The sequence below is a fragment of the Pygocentrus nattereri genome, chromosome 25, assembly GCF_015220715.1.
Source record: "Pygocentrus nattereri isolate fPygNat1 chromosome 25, fPygNat1.pri, whole genome shotgun sequence".
NCBI classification, from domain to species: domain Eukaryota; kingdom Metazoa; phylum Chordata; class Actinopteri; order Characiformes; family Serrasalmidae; genus Pygocentrus; species Pygocentrus nattereri.
In genome coordinates, this window is record NC_051235.1 from 15323667 (window position 1) to 15338811 (window position 15145).

General features: G+C 37.9%; 1 protein-coding gene across 2 annotated transcripts in view; it reads right to left on the reverse strand.

The window, feature by feature from the left end:
* Positions 1-360: 360 nt before the first annotated feature.
* Positions 361-15145, reverse strand: part of cylda (cylindromatosis (turban tumor syndrome), a) — a 44635-nt gene continuing 29850 nt past the window's right edge. For both annotated transcript variants that reach the window (XM_017693225.2, XM_017693224.2), the window contains 11 exons: positions 13475-13866; positions 12751-12916; positions 11678-11819; positions 11374-11496; positions 10705-10796; positions 9983-10049; positions 9286-9418; positions 8406-8514; positions 6731-6849; positions 5378-5594; positions 361-3189 (listed from right to left, as the gene is read on the reverse strand). In XM_017693225.2, the coding sequence (XP_017548714.1) occupies positions 3005-3189; positions 5378-5594; positions 6731-6849; positions 8406-8514; positions 9286-9418; positions 9983-10049; positions 10705-10796; positions 11374-11496; positions 11678-11819; positions 12751-12916; positions 13475-13866 (1745 nt within the window). In that variant the 3' untranslated portion in view covers positions 361-3004. The remainder of the gene's footprint in view (positions 3190-5377; positions 5595-6730; positions 6850-8405; positions 8515-9285; positions 9419-9982; positions 10050-10704; positions 10797-11373; positions 11497-11677; positions 11820-12750; positions 12917-13474; positions 13867-15145) is intronic.

Here is a 15145-nt window from a genome sequence, read left to right on the forward strand (position 1 = left end):
CTCCTGTGAAGTTTTTTTTTTTGGGAGATTTTTTCTTTGGGCTCTTTTTTTGTTACAGTATCTAGTTTGTAAAAACTCATTCTTATATAAGACTGTTGTTAATCAATCTAAAGAACCATTTAAGCCTAATATGGTTCTATCTAGCCTGTATATACGGAACCATTCCCTTTACTAAAGCGCTTTTGTGTATTTTTGTTTCACTACTTCTGCTTTTTTCTTTCCTGACATTGAACAATAAGTAACAATCATTTATTGAACATGTAATATATATGTTGATTAGAAATTAAATGACTTCTGCACAGCACTGTATAATGAACATATGTCCAGCCACATAAGCAAAATCACTCCATCACAAAAACGTTCTTTTCAAAAGAGGGTTTTAATTTAGTTAACATTTACAAGAACAGCACAAACAGAAGAAACTTAACCAGGGATCGATTTAAACAGGTACACCAGTTACAGCCCATTCTCCCTGAACATGAAAGCTCCATCACCAGCCTGTACAGTTCACCAGCTTCAGCTGTGCAGTAATGAGCAATGCCTGGTCTATGTGGCCATTACACAAGTTTGTGTCAATACCTTCACAGGTTATGCCATGACTAGATAGCTTTACTACTTCAGTGATGATCATGTGATGCTGAATCCAGGAATGAGCTGAAAACCTTTCTGGAAACATTTGGAGTGTTGATCCTGGGTGAAGTATTTATCCTGTTTAACACAATGAATATGATCATATGGATGTGAGGAAGCTGACCAGTCTGGAAAAAATTCATTTAAGTATAAAAGACAAAAACTGATCATAGATCAACACTCCAAAACCCACAAAATGTTTGAATATTTAGGACTGGGCGATATGACCAACTGCATGTTTGGTTAAAATAAGGGTTTTGAAGGGGCTCCATGTGGTAATTTTGCCTTATTTTCAGGAGACAGCAACTGAACCCTGGCAGTTGCGGCAGTCCAAGGCTACGTTCAACTTTTTAGATCTGATCTTTCCAACTTGAAGGTTCACATTAGCATGAGAAACTGACTCACATTTCATTAAATTGAACGAACCTGTGCCTTGTAATGACCTGCATGTGCACTTCCAACTCATGTCATATGAATACGCCATGTACATCATGACCAACAACATATAATCAAACTAGCAGAACAAGCCTGTGTGAGAATAAAAGATCAGACGCATTGCTTTTGCGGAGATTATGGGTGTTAACTTCAAGTTAAGCTGCCATGTTAACACAATGACAGTGCATCTTTTTGGGGAGGGGAAAAAAAAAACAAAAAAAAAAACAAAAAAACAAAAAACAAAAATGAATTCTAATCTGGTCACAGATTTGTGCCCCCACAGCTCTAAAAACATCCAAACATCCACCACCAAAGGCAAAAAATAAAAATGTGATTTGTCACTTTATGCTGGTAACAAACACAGCCTGAGACAGCACAGTTAGTCTTGCTTTATCGAGTGTAAAGCCACAGTTGTACACAAATGTTTTACACAATTTTATGTACAACTATTGTTTATCTGCTGAATGTAAGACACTGAGGGTGGGGGGGTGTGGCTTATGCAAAAATTACTGCCAAAAAAAAACTAATAAAGTTGCCTTAAAATTGAGGCTCATTAATGATGGCATGTGTATGTTATACAGTGCTGATTTTTACAAGATACATGTCACCAATCCAATTCATTTTTCCTTAGTAGAAAAAATAACATTGACTTTTCACTGCAGTACTGCACCAGAGTGAAGCCGCTGATGTCTACACTGTTATTTGCAAGAAATTATACAGCCTTTTGATGTGTGGATGGAAAGACTTTCAAAAACATTTGCATTTTCTCGCTGAATCTTATGACCCAGGACTGATTTATGAAATGAGATGAAATTGTTATTCTCCTGAGGGACCCCAAAGCATGGTTTGGTGGTGCATTCACCCTCACATATATTGATATACTTAAAGAGCAATAATTGCGCTGGTATTAAAATAAGCATGAATTTAGAGCACATTATATGCATATATACCTATATCAGAAGCAGGTAACGCCAATTATACCTGTTTTAAATTCCTCTCTTACAGGCCGAGCTCAAAGGGGAAAGCATTCAATACTCCAGGCTGAAAAATCACCAACGGTTACCAAACTGTATTCAAAAATACTTGTGTGCTTTATGACAGTATCTCAGTTCCATTCAATAGGCACGTCAAGCCAAGTGTCTCCTTCAAGCTTTCATACACCGATACTGTGCTGTAGGTTGGTACACAGGACAAGGACATCACAGCTAAATATGGAGGCTGAAACCAGTAGCAGAGACACCAGGTATCATAAACTACAAGTCGACAGATCTGCCGTGCATTTGCGTTTATAGATGGGTTTATAGGTACAAAGGTTTAAGGATGAGGACTCTTGGTTGAGCCCTGTTCCATTTATACAGGGAGAGAGAGAGAGACATGTCCATCCATTCAGCAGGATAGCAGGGAGGAGTCGTGTCCCTTGCACACTGAGTGGCTGGTATAGATGTGCTATAGATCACCTGTTACAGGTGCGTTTCAAATGAGTACTTATTACAGCAGTTTCTTTGTCATATACTGGGGTGTTAAAACCGAGTCACCATGGATTTTTTGGAGGGTTGGTGTTTGTCCACGGCCTACGACACAGAGGACAGAAACAACAGCACTCGAACACACACGCATACATACATATACAGAACACGCACACACAAAAACAGTGCAAATCAGCTTTTTTCCGTTCCCCTTGCCCTGTTCATACTCTTTGACTATATACAGAGAGAATCAGGCATAAATGATACAACAGGTTAGGGAGTGTTGGTTCTTTGCAATGTCACGAGAGAGCAGGCATGTTGTGCAGTGTGCTCACATCATTTATTCTCTTCACCTGTCAGCATTTTATTGTCTTTATCTCCGTCTCTCTCTCTCCTTCCAATTCTCTCTCCCCTTCTGTACATCTCCATTCCTATTTGGCTTCATTCCCAAACCTTCTGTCCATTCTCTCCATCTATTTGTAGAGGCTCATGGTGGGGCTCTGGTACATGCACATGTAAGCGTCACAGAGCAAGCGGCGGGCATAGCCCTGGATGTTTTTGGGGTCCAGGGCGTGAAGCTCCTCTGGAGTCATCTTCAGGTATGCCCCCACTTCAGGACACGGGGACACTTGCGGGATATTAAAACCATTCTGTCCACCTGCTCAGACACAAACACACAAAAGATGAGAGTAAATTTCAGTCACAGTCACTTGCATACTAACCATTGTAGTGAATTAGTTCAAACTGTGGTCTCACATTTATTTATTTGCCTAACTAAATAAATAAATAAAAAGTATTGAGACTTTACTTGTTTACCAGGATCATGTTATGATCTATTTAAACTCAAGGCATCGAGATAGTAATAAAGCAAATGTATACAAAATAATTGTTTATAAAGTACTACTGGGACGTGGCTGTCCCAAACCCTAATCCCTAAAGAGAAAAGAAAAAACAAAACAAACAAACAAAAAAAACACAAAAAACAATTATTTTAATTTATTATAAAGTGAAGTTGAAAATTGGAACAAACACATAGGCGAAGCGTTATTTTAGCCACACTCCTACATTTGGAGCACGAAGTGACTGCTCCCTGTCCCTCATAATGAGCAGTTAGATCCCATTGTTTTAGGGTAAATGCATAGCAAAAATCCTGAAAACCGATGTATAACCCTAAGAATTGTCACTACTTATTTTCTAAATTAAGTAAACATTTGTGATTCAATGACACATTGTATGAGTTGTATGAGAAATGTGGAACTGCTTCATGAAATGTGAAATTCACACTATTTGCACCTTAACTAGGGCTGGGAGAGTAAGCAGTTTAAAAACTGAGAAGTTGGAACAAGTTTATTAATGAAATTTAATATCTCATGGGTAATTTTAGAGTAACATTCAGTATTTCTACGACAGTTGTAGGAATGCTCCCAAATTTCAGGCTTTCTGCCATTTTTGGTTTTCTGCAAAAAAGAAAGTGGGGGAAAAAACGAAGTTTAAACTGACTTATAACAGAGAGTAAAAAAGGTTTACAAATTATTTTTATGGTAACATAAATGATAATATAATGCCAGCGTGTCCTAAATTTCACTTTCGGCCAGGAATTTTCTTTTGGGAGCATCACAGTTGTCATTTGTAGAAGTCTAAGTTTCACATACATGTATATCTTTGGAAAACATACATATTAATGACATTTAACATGTCACAGCTCATGGTCACTCATTGTTTGTTTCCTCCTTTCAACGCTCAAAAGCTCAGAGCTGAAGCAGAATCTCAAACTCCACCCACACTCACAGTGGCTGCTTTGCAGAGTTTCAGCTTTAAGTTTTTTTTTTGTGGGGCTGTCTTTGAGGGGGAACGGCTAAAAGACAAATGATACCTTCCTCTCTTACTAAACCACTGAACCATTTTCTTTATCTTTGTCCTCTTGCAGTTAGTGATTACTAATAGAAAGTATCAGAGTGCAAGTTTTCATGTGTTAAAAATCACAACTGCCCAGCAAAAATAACCTGGTGTGAAAAGACATTAAAATAACACAGAATGAAAAATACTGTTTCTGATGACATTTTTTCCCATGCGGCGGCAGGCCAGTGTGAGCCACTCACAGAACAACTCACTGTTGCGTGCGTAAGTGAAGTAAAGCCATCGCTGGAGTTTCAGATCACAGATCAGAACGCAGAACACTCATTCATATAAAAGGGAAAGAAAAGCACTGAATTCTATTTAACTACCTGAAGAAGCAAACTTCAGACAGTAAACCTATGTGGGCTGATTGCATTTGTCTAATGTTAACATGTCATTAGGATCGAAACTGAAATGATTATTTGTATTTCCCACTACACTTATAAAGAAATGCTGAAGAAACATACAGTACACTGTGAAATTATTTACCACCATTTATCTTGGCAAAAAAAGTAAGAGGAATGTGTAGTTTTCAGTGAAGTTAACTAAGGAATATGTTTGTTAGAACAATACAGTTAGAAGACAACTGGTTTGCTTCCTGACTTCTCGCCACACTCTAGCCATTGCTTGGATTTGATTAATTCCAAAAGCATTTCATTTAATTGAATACAGCTCTGATCAGCCAAACCAGGCATTTGATGGTAACTGTAAATACTGGGCTTCCTTGAAGAGAGGTTGTTTTATTTGTATTTATTCTTGTTGGTGATTTATAAACAATTAAATGCTTTCTGCCCAGATAAATGATTTTAGATGTTGCTGTCTCAGATGCAGACTTTAACACAGTACTGTATATGAAAGTCAGACTTACTGTAATCAGACTGGCATTTTTCAGTCTGGCTTCATACGTGTTATAAACAGTTTGGAATCATGATTCAAGAAACTCCTCATACCGTCTCGGTCGGCCATGCTGTCGAAGAAGAGCCAGGCAGAGTCGGCTGCGCCGTATTTGACAAAGGCGACGTAGTGGCTGGTCTCGATGCAGAGCACAGCGAACAGTTCCATCTGCTGGTGGGGGAAGGAACCTTGCCGCCAGACCCCCTCCTGCAGCTCTTTAGGCACTGATAGCTTACCGTACCGATGGTTCTTGCGCCGCGGGTGCAGATGCACCTACATTCAAACACAAACAAGTGTGTATTCAGGAAGGAAACATATAAAGTGTGCTCCTAAACTCCTACATCAAAAAAAAAAATCACAGATAATATGCATTATTTGTCAGCAATCATATTCACAGCACACAGTACTATACAATATACAGTACTGTTCTCAGATTTAGTGCAGCCATTGTTGGGGGGGGGGGGGGGGGGGGGGGGGGGGGGGGGGGGGGGGGGCTATTCCAAATCATTAAGCTTGAGAAAAGTTGTAAAATAGTTTAAACCTTCTGACAGACTTAGCTGACTCTACTATCTGTCATATACTGAAAAGATCTGAACCTCTTTAGTTTTTAGTTCTTAAAGCAGCAGCACAGGCTACTCACATGTCTTTCTTTGTTCAGTTTTTGTGTTCAGGTTTTGTATTTTATAAGAAATGGTATCTTCTTTTGCTCCATTCAGTAGTAAACTGAACACAGCATTTCTTCTGCAGACTGACTCAGGCTGTTGCTTTTTTCTTTTAGCTTTTTAAGGCCGATCCAAAAACACAGCTGTTTCTGGTGTGTAATAGGCTCTCTTCTGTCAATAACATGAAGTCTCAATGCTGCTGTTGTATTTATTAGAGTTGTTAAAAAAAAAAAAATCTAACAAAGCAGAAAATTTATAGATTTTTGTTGATTTTTGTTTCACAAACTACATTTTTGAACAAGAAAACAGAAGAATAGGAATATAAATGTTAGTCTGATAAATATATACAAGTGCCAAATGAAACTGTGCTCTGACTGAGTATTTAACATGAACATTTAAGTGCCCTAAGTCCTCTGGATACATATTTAAAACAAGTCTACTTAAACAATAGGTCACCGCGAAGTTCTCCAAATGAATCACAGGCAGGGTGCTCAGTTTGATAGGATTAAAACCTCAGAAAATACAGATGACAGAAGAACATTCAGAGTACGAGACATTACATTTCATTAGAGAGGTGAAACTGAACAGAACTCAAGTACTGTAGAACCATCACTTGCAAAAACTGTAGAAACGTCTCCATCTAGTGTTTAGCTGAGATACAGCATATTGCACAAAGTGAAAAGTGCTGCCACAGCATGAGTGTGCATTGGGATGGGGCGGTGGGGGTTGGGTGTTTGTGTGTTTTACCTGCGTATTGCACTTTTCACAGAACTGCTTAATCTTCCCAGCTGTGATGTCAGCATCTTCATAACACTCCCTGCACTCATAAAGAGCTAAACCCCCACAGATACGACATTCTCTGGGTGCTGTAAACACACACATAGATTTAGATTGATCAGAGGACAGAAAACCGACTTATAATTGTTGCTTTATTGATATTAGTGATGTGCAACTGGCCAAAACTGGAATCGGATTTTTTTATTCCAAACACGCAATCGGAAAATCGTCAAGTTTACTAGATAACACTTTCAAGGCTACATACATAATGATGTCATAATGTATGCATAAGCATTGATTAAGGTATTTATAAAGCAATACTTGAGTATTTATGGGCCACTTATGCCAGTAATCATGAGATACCAGAAGCCACAGTACCTGAGGTGTTTTGTACTTTAATTCATGTTTTTTACGTAGAACTGATATAAAGCTCTAAACTAGAACTTCTATCTAAGTTTAATTACTTGGGAATGATGATTCATAACAGTGTTATTGTGAAATAGTACAGATGTCCATTACTTTAGTGTAAGCTCCCTTAGGTCAATGCAAAGTCATATAACATCTTATGTCAACTTGTGGTTAGTAGCATAAGCTGGGTATAAATACTCAAATATTGCTTCATAAATATTACTCAGTTCTTATGCATGTGTTTATTTGATTCATGTTGTTTTAAAAAAGTGACTTTTTAAATTTAAGAATTTAAAAAACAAGCTCGGCTCATTAAAGAGCAATTAATCATATTTAAATTGTGACTTTGGAAAGTGCTAGTGTGTTTCACGTGTCCACATGTGAACTTTGAGTAGAGAAAAGCCAGAGTGTTCACTTAAAAGAGAAATTTCAGTGAAATATTGTACGCAACCTAGTCATTAAAATGTAAAAAAGTAATTTTCCTATTTTAGGGAACATTATCAGCTCAGATTTACTCATAACTGGTGATAGAAACTAGACTTCTGAAGAGTTTGCCTGACCTGAAGCTACCTAACCAAAATATTTTTACATAAAATAGTTAGAAACAGGCTGCTTGATATAGTTTTGCAAAGAATTTTGCAACAAACCTTTCAAAAACATTACGCATATGCAGGGTGGAGAGGTAAATGCACAATGTACTCGTCAAAATAGTGCCCATAGTTTGTTAGAGTTTTATCATGACTTTAGCATTGTCAACATTATAGACAGAACTCCGAATGCATGTGCAGGTCCACTGGTCACTTTGGATTACAAATAAAATGGCTATATTTGCTTTATAAACATCCTTAGAATCACCACCACGGTGAAGAAGTCCAATTTTTCTACAATGAACCACTTCATAGCAAAACACTGAAGATGACTTTGTTTACATCTCAAGGACTGAATTACACATAAATTAAAAAAAAAAATTGGTGGAATTCACCTTCAAGGGCATACTGTTACACTGATGTTCTCTACAAAGCAAATCTAGCTATGCAAGGCCCAGTGTAGCTTTGGGAATAGCCAAAGAAGCCTTGCCTTTTTGTCACAAAAAAGTGACTGATTACTTAAAATGAATCATTATGCAAGAACAACGACAATTAGTGGTTATGCTACACCACATATGGATATAATCATCATTTAGTTACAGTCCTTTAATTAGGGTGCACAGCTAAATGAGTTTTAGTCAGTGACTCACTGTCTTCCAGAAGATCTGTTATGTCCAGCTCCAGGGATGGAAAAATCTTATTAAACATTTTAAAATCCTTCCCAAACCGAGGCATCTGAATGATCAGACAGGACGGAGCCTGGACCACGAGGAGGAGAGAGGAGAAAAGGAATGTTTACATGTCTGTAGAACAATAAGGTTTTAAGCCTTGACACATGAAGCTGAATGTTGGCCATCGCATGCCGTCAAAGAGATTCGGTTTTTAATTAATTTTATTTGAATATTGTGCTCTCAACAAGAAAAAATGTAATAGTTATGAATAAACATGCATCCACTAAAGCACTGTAGGTGGTGTGGTAACACACTAATATAAATATAAGCATAAGATCCACATCATGGATTTATAAAGGCCCATATCACGGAACCATATTCCTTTTTATTACTTTTTTTCTTTAAATAAAAGGCAGGGTTGAAATTTAAAAAAAAATATTTCCACAGTCAACACAGGCCATACATAAACCAAGCTGCAACAGCTTGTTTTGAATTCATTATTTCTGTGATGTCACAAAAAAACAGCAGTTTAGCTCTGTCCATTCATACTGAGGTTCTAAAGAGTGTTTCAGCTTAGGCTTTTTGACTGAAGTACAGTATAGGGCAGCTAGTTCGAACAGAGGTCATTTACATATGAGTCTTCAAGACACAATAAAAAAATATTAAAACTTTAATTCTGAGGGATAGAGAAATATTGGAAAATGGTTGTGTTTAAGTACAACTATGACAGAAGACTAGAAGTGATGGTGAGTTGACACAAGGTGATCATCAGTCGGTTTAAATTGGCATGAGTTCTTCATAAGCTTGATGTGTCTGGGCACTTAGTTCTCCACTACACTGTGTGTATATATGTGCTCACCTCAGCAAATTTGAGGTCACTGTTGATGAAGGACCACTCCAGCAATTGCTGGCTAGTAGGCACAAGCACTTTGTCCTTTTTGTCCATGAAGATTTGGTAGAAGTAACAGTCCTGAACCTTCTGTCCTGCAGAGCTGTCAAATACAAACATGTTATGAGAACACTTAACACCAATCTACACATCCTTTCATCATAGTTAACTTAAGAACTTAAGCTTGCATGCAGTGACACTGATGTGGTGGTGGCGGCATGTTAATGTATGTTGCGTTGGTACGAGTGGAACACCTCAAAGTAACTGCTGGACTGAGAATAGTCCACCAGTAGAAACATCCAGCCCACAGTCTCCTGTGGACAGCATCCTTTTACCACTGATGAAGGACTAGAGGATGACCAACACAAACTGTGCAGCAAGAGATGAGTTACTGTCTGACTTTACATCTACAAGGTGAACAACCAAGATAGGACTGGACAGTAAGTTGCTACAGCATTTAAAAATTCCAGCAACTGATTGTTTGATCCACTTGTACCAGCATAACACATCAACATGCCACCTACTGTCACCACAGTCCTGACAATAATCCACCACCCAAATAATACCTGCTCTGTGCTGGTCATGTATGCAGTAAATGTATGTTAAAAAATAAAACAAACACACACACACACACACACACACACACACACACACACACACAACCAACCGTAATTTGAGCAGTGGATCGACCCTCAGAATGTGATGAAAAAGAATGTTGAGGAATTCTTCAGGATCTGTATGGAGACAAAAGAAAGATATTAAGACATTTTTGCATGTTTCCATACAAACAGCAAAATCACCCTAAAGGCAACCTGAAGTAAAAATTGGCCACTTTTAACGTAAATTGGCAATTAAGCACCATTCATCATATAATCCACAAAATTTTTGTTTTGCCATAATCTTTCATCAAAATTTAATGACTTTTCGCAACCCCCAAAAATGAAAAATAATATCGCCTCATATCATGTTTTACTTCCTAATTCCACCTTATTACTGAGTGAAAAATTATAAGGTACCTCAAAGGCCCTACCTAACAAATACTCCATGGTACAAAAGGAAAATGCAGTTCCAATTCAATTGTTTTCCAATTCACTTTGAACCATCTACAACACTTGCCTGTCTGCTGAGTGTGCTGTCAGCAGGGGGCAGTATATTCACACAGTATGAATCAGGTTCAGAGAATCTGTTGAATATTCCTCTAAAAAACTACAACATGCGCCAGTGCCATTTTTCAGATTTTTTTCCATCAAAGGAGACAGAAAAATACTGGCACCCATTCCAGCTTATTGATGCAATAACGGATACCAGTGAAGGGCATGATGTACAATCTAGTAAGATAACTTACAAACTAAAAAGTGAAGTTTGGCAGCTCACTACAGTGTGCCTCACCTTTCTCCTCAGAGGTGAAGCCTGACGCTGCCTCCACCTTTTCTAGAATTCTCCGTAACTTCATGATCTTAGTTGCACACACGTAGCCGTGTCTGTCACAGCCACAAAGATAAGTACACAAAGATGTGAAGTGTTAAAAAGGCTAGAAAATGAGCATCAAGTATACATGTGTGTGGATGTGCATTTTCATACATTTTCAGGACAGACTTTCCTGACTTTGTAGGAAAAATAGAGTAAAACAGGGCTGTCCTACAATGTTAGCGCAAATAAAATGGTCCAGAGTTTGTAAAATTCTTTTTTTACAGAAGCTACGAGTCAAGTAAACCTATTCTTTTTTGGATGCTGAGGTTAAAGTTGGGTTTAGAAAACTTACTCCATATGTAAATATAAAGTAACTTGGAGGAAGCTCCACAGTGTAATCCTATCATTTGTCTTTTGCCATAACTTATTATTGTTGTACTTAATTGCTACAAAATTCTGGCTTCTTACTTTTTTCTTTTTTTTGTGAGATCGAATTTGAAGTATATCTCCCCTTACAGTCAGTAGCTGCACTATTCCCTACATGCTGAACTAATGGAAGTGTATCTTTTAGCCTAACAGTAAATGGACATGGTTCTTAAGAGGACGGCATAATGTGTATATGATTGTGTGTAGGTGTGGAAGACTCACATGCGCAGTGGGTTGACTATCTCAGTGCGTAGGAGTTCCTGTGTCTCTAAGTAGTATTCTACATCAGTCTTAGATTTTGGCCTCAGTAATACTGTATCCAACACAGAGCTAAATGAGAACAGGCTGAGAATGAAAGAAAATGAAAAGAGAGGTAAGCAACTGCTGCATACTGTTGGGTACAGGGTGTTGACTGGGTGTTGATTCCTGTTAGAGGTAACATGCAACAGACTTTCACATGCATTGAAGTCTTTATTCCTTCTTAGGCTATTTCTTTAAGCATATTAAACTGTGAGCATGTGTGTACCAGAACAGTGTTGAGTCCAGGTAGCAGGAGTTGTAGTGGCCTTGAATGCCTTTCTTCTTCCCCACCATCACCTCCAACCCATCATTCTCAGTTCGAGGGGGGGTGTTTTCGTTCACCACCTCACTCAGGTAACCCCCGAACGCTACAGACAAACAGACATTAAACCAACTTACCACAGTTGTCTTCATTATTCATTCTGAGCATTCCTAATTAAACCATAGCTCAGGAGAAAATTTATTTTTTTTCCACAAGCCATAAATATGGAAAATTAGTCAATATGTTTGAGGCTTTGATGCAAGTGTGTGATGATTAAAGTCAGCAGTATACTTGAGAATGGCTATTTAATACAATGAGTTATTCATTATTATGTTACAACATTTTTATAGGCATAGCAGCAACAATTGAAAACAGTGAGAGCACCTGCCTTATGTATTTATCTCATAGAACACAACACAGATCTGCCAAAATAAAAACAACAAATTGAGACTTCAATTTCAGGGTGTCCCTGGCCAAATTAAACGTTTTGTTGATGTGCTAAGTCCTCAGACACATTTATGTACATTTTAATGCACAACCACTGTTTATTTGCTAAATTTAACATGTTGAGGAAAAAAAAAACCAAAACCATAAAAGCATAAAATATGGCCTGTGCAAAAATTCCGCCACATTTGTCCTGTTTGTTTTTTCCCCAGTATGTTAAAGCTAACAAATGAATAGAAATTGTGCACAAAAATGTGCAGAAAAATAGTTTTTTTTTTTAAGATGATTAACTTGTTAACTTATTTTACTTACAAAAGTGTGAAAAACATGCACCTATGAAATGATATATATCTATTTTACATAAATCACACATTTCATATATATATATATATATATATATATATATATATATATATATATATATATATATATATATATATATATAGATATATAGATAGATAGATATAGATATAGATAGATATGAGAAAAGCAAAATCAATTTTCATTTAATAATTTCCAAACCTCTCCTCATGGCAATGCATGGAGTGGAAGGCTTGATGCGGTGGTGGGAGTGTGTATGTCTGCATCTTTACCTATAGAATTGCAGCGCTCAATTGGGTTGGGCGAGTGATGTTGCGAAGGGAAGCGAGAATCGGGTCTGCAGCATTTCAGTTTGACGAACAGAGCTTTCTTCGGAGGACAGGTAAAGTAACGTGTGCCTTTAAATGTACCATCAGTGCATCCTACACATTCTTCTTCCTACAAACACACCAGACGGAAGACAATAGAATCATTTTCATAGACAGAGCTTGAGTAGAACATATGGCTACTGTATCTCTGACCAGTACATGTAGTGCCTTTCATAGTAATCCACCAACTGTTGAAGACGTTAGAATTTAAGTGACAATATTCTTCCACATTTTCTCCCACTGAGGTCCACTTATGACACTTGTGTGGTTTTATGCATAATAAGTTACTTAGGAAAGACAGTTCTAGTTCATTTTTACACGACCATTTCAACCCCTCTTTATCACTTAGAATTAATCCGGCTTATTGTTATTGTGCCTTTATGCAATTATTATGCAATTAAATAATCCTTGTTCCGCCTGGCTGCCTTTCTATGGTGCCTTGTTCAAAAAGTGGTTTAAGCTTAAATGTATGAAACCAACTGTTAAGTTCTAAAAGAGTATTATTATTATTTTTTTTTTTTAAATGTCTTAAATGGCCAGTGCCTGCTGGCAGGGGCAAAATTTATATAGTAAATCAAACTTACTGATAATTGTTTTTAATGATGTGAGCCCTTAAAAAAACCCTCACCAACTCCAGCCCTGCTAGAGGCTCCAGTAGTCCAGGCGGCAGACCGACCCAGCGTATCACCCCACAAAGAGGTGGATTCTCCTTCACCTCTACAAGTGAACCGACCTCTAACCCTGGCTGATCCTTTGGGGGAGACGCTGGTCTCGGGGAAGGGGCTGTCACAGGAGGCGGGGCCTCCTGCTGCTCTCCCATCACCGATTGGACGGAGAGGGAGAGCGGACCGTGGCTCATGCTCCCATTGGGCCCACTCTTGCGATTCAGACTAAAAGGCAACGAGTGGAACTTGTTGTCGCTGGACAGTGAGGTTGCAGTTGATGGAGCTCTGGGAGGGGGCGAAGCCTGGTTGAAGTCGGGGGGCGTTTCCGTCAGGGACTTGGCCGGGTCTTCACCGACTGACAGGAAAGACAGCAAAGAGTAAGTAAATTTAATGCAAGCATTAAAATATTTTCAGTGCAAAGAGTGAGCAATGGACCAATGTGGAAAAGCACCATGAAAGATACGGAACTAGTTTTTTGGCCTGGTTTGAGTTTGACTTCAAAAATCATGATTGAGTCTGTAAACTTAGACTTTTCCCCATTATGAGAATGTAGAAATTTAAATATACAGACTGTTTATTCCCACACTACGGCTGGCCTAAACAGCATCTTACAGGCTTTGAGTGTTTGTTGGGCTTCCACTCACTGCCCTTCAGTCTTAATCACATTTCCGAAGGAGTAATCGAAAACTCAAAATCACTTTTAATCACAATTTACACTTCATAATTGCAATTCATAATCATGCAATTCAGTCTGTAATAACAGATGCCAAGTTGGCAGCAATGATGTATAAATTGTCAGGCTGAAGCAGCACGTTTGTAGCTCACTCATTCAAATCAAGCATTTTATGAGTTATGTAGAGGCCAAGGGGGTAACAAATTAGAATAATTTTACATCTTAATTATTACATTGCAGTTTCAGTTTGTTTTAGTTATGTTGCATTTATTTATACATGTTACTGATTTATTATGCTAGTTTTTGTTTTTGTAAATCATGAAAAGCAGCAGGCTGAAACACAGGCCAAGTTCAGCTTTGTATAGTCGAGCTACAGAGAGTGGAGGGGTGGACTGAAGAAAGCAGCTAGACCCCCACCCCAGGCTGCTGCGCCTAGACATGACTGCAATAGCAGGAGCACTAGTTTGCCCCTGCTTCAACACGGCCAAAACTCACTGCAAAAAATAAGCTTGAGGTTGTAAGTTTTAGCATCACCTTCATATATTTACATATTTGAGATGATTTATCAAACCTGTGTCTCTTTTGTATACAAATACATTACTGAGATTTTTTCACTGAGAATTTTTCATTATGTCCGATGAAACAAGGTATAATAATTCATTTTTGAACATTCTTAAATCTAGGTGTCATGCTGGATTCACAGCGGTTTAAAAAAAAAAAAGTGGTAAAAATGGTCTACTTTATTTTGAATAATTTTTAGATCAATCAGAGATGAATTATAGACACTATGATTTTTTCCTTACATTGCTTACTATCAACAAGCTAGACACGAACATATAAGACTACCCTTAAGTTGCCCGAGAGTATGTAAATAAGCCTTGAAAGTGTTTAGTAAAACATCAAATCGGCATCTTCGCTGTAATATTTTTGTTAAATATGGGAAAATCTGGTTCAAATTCTC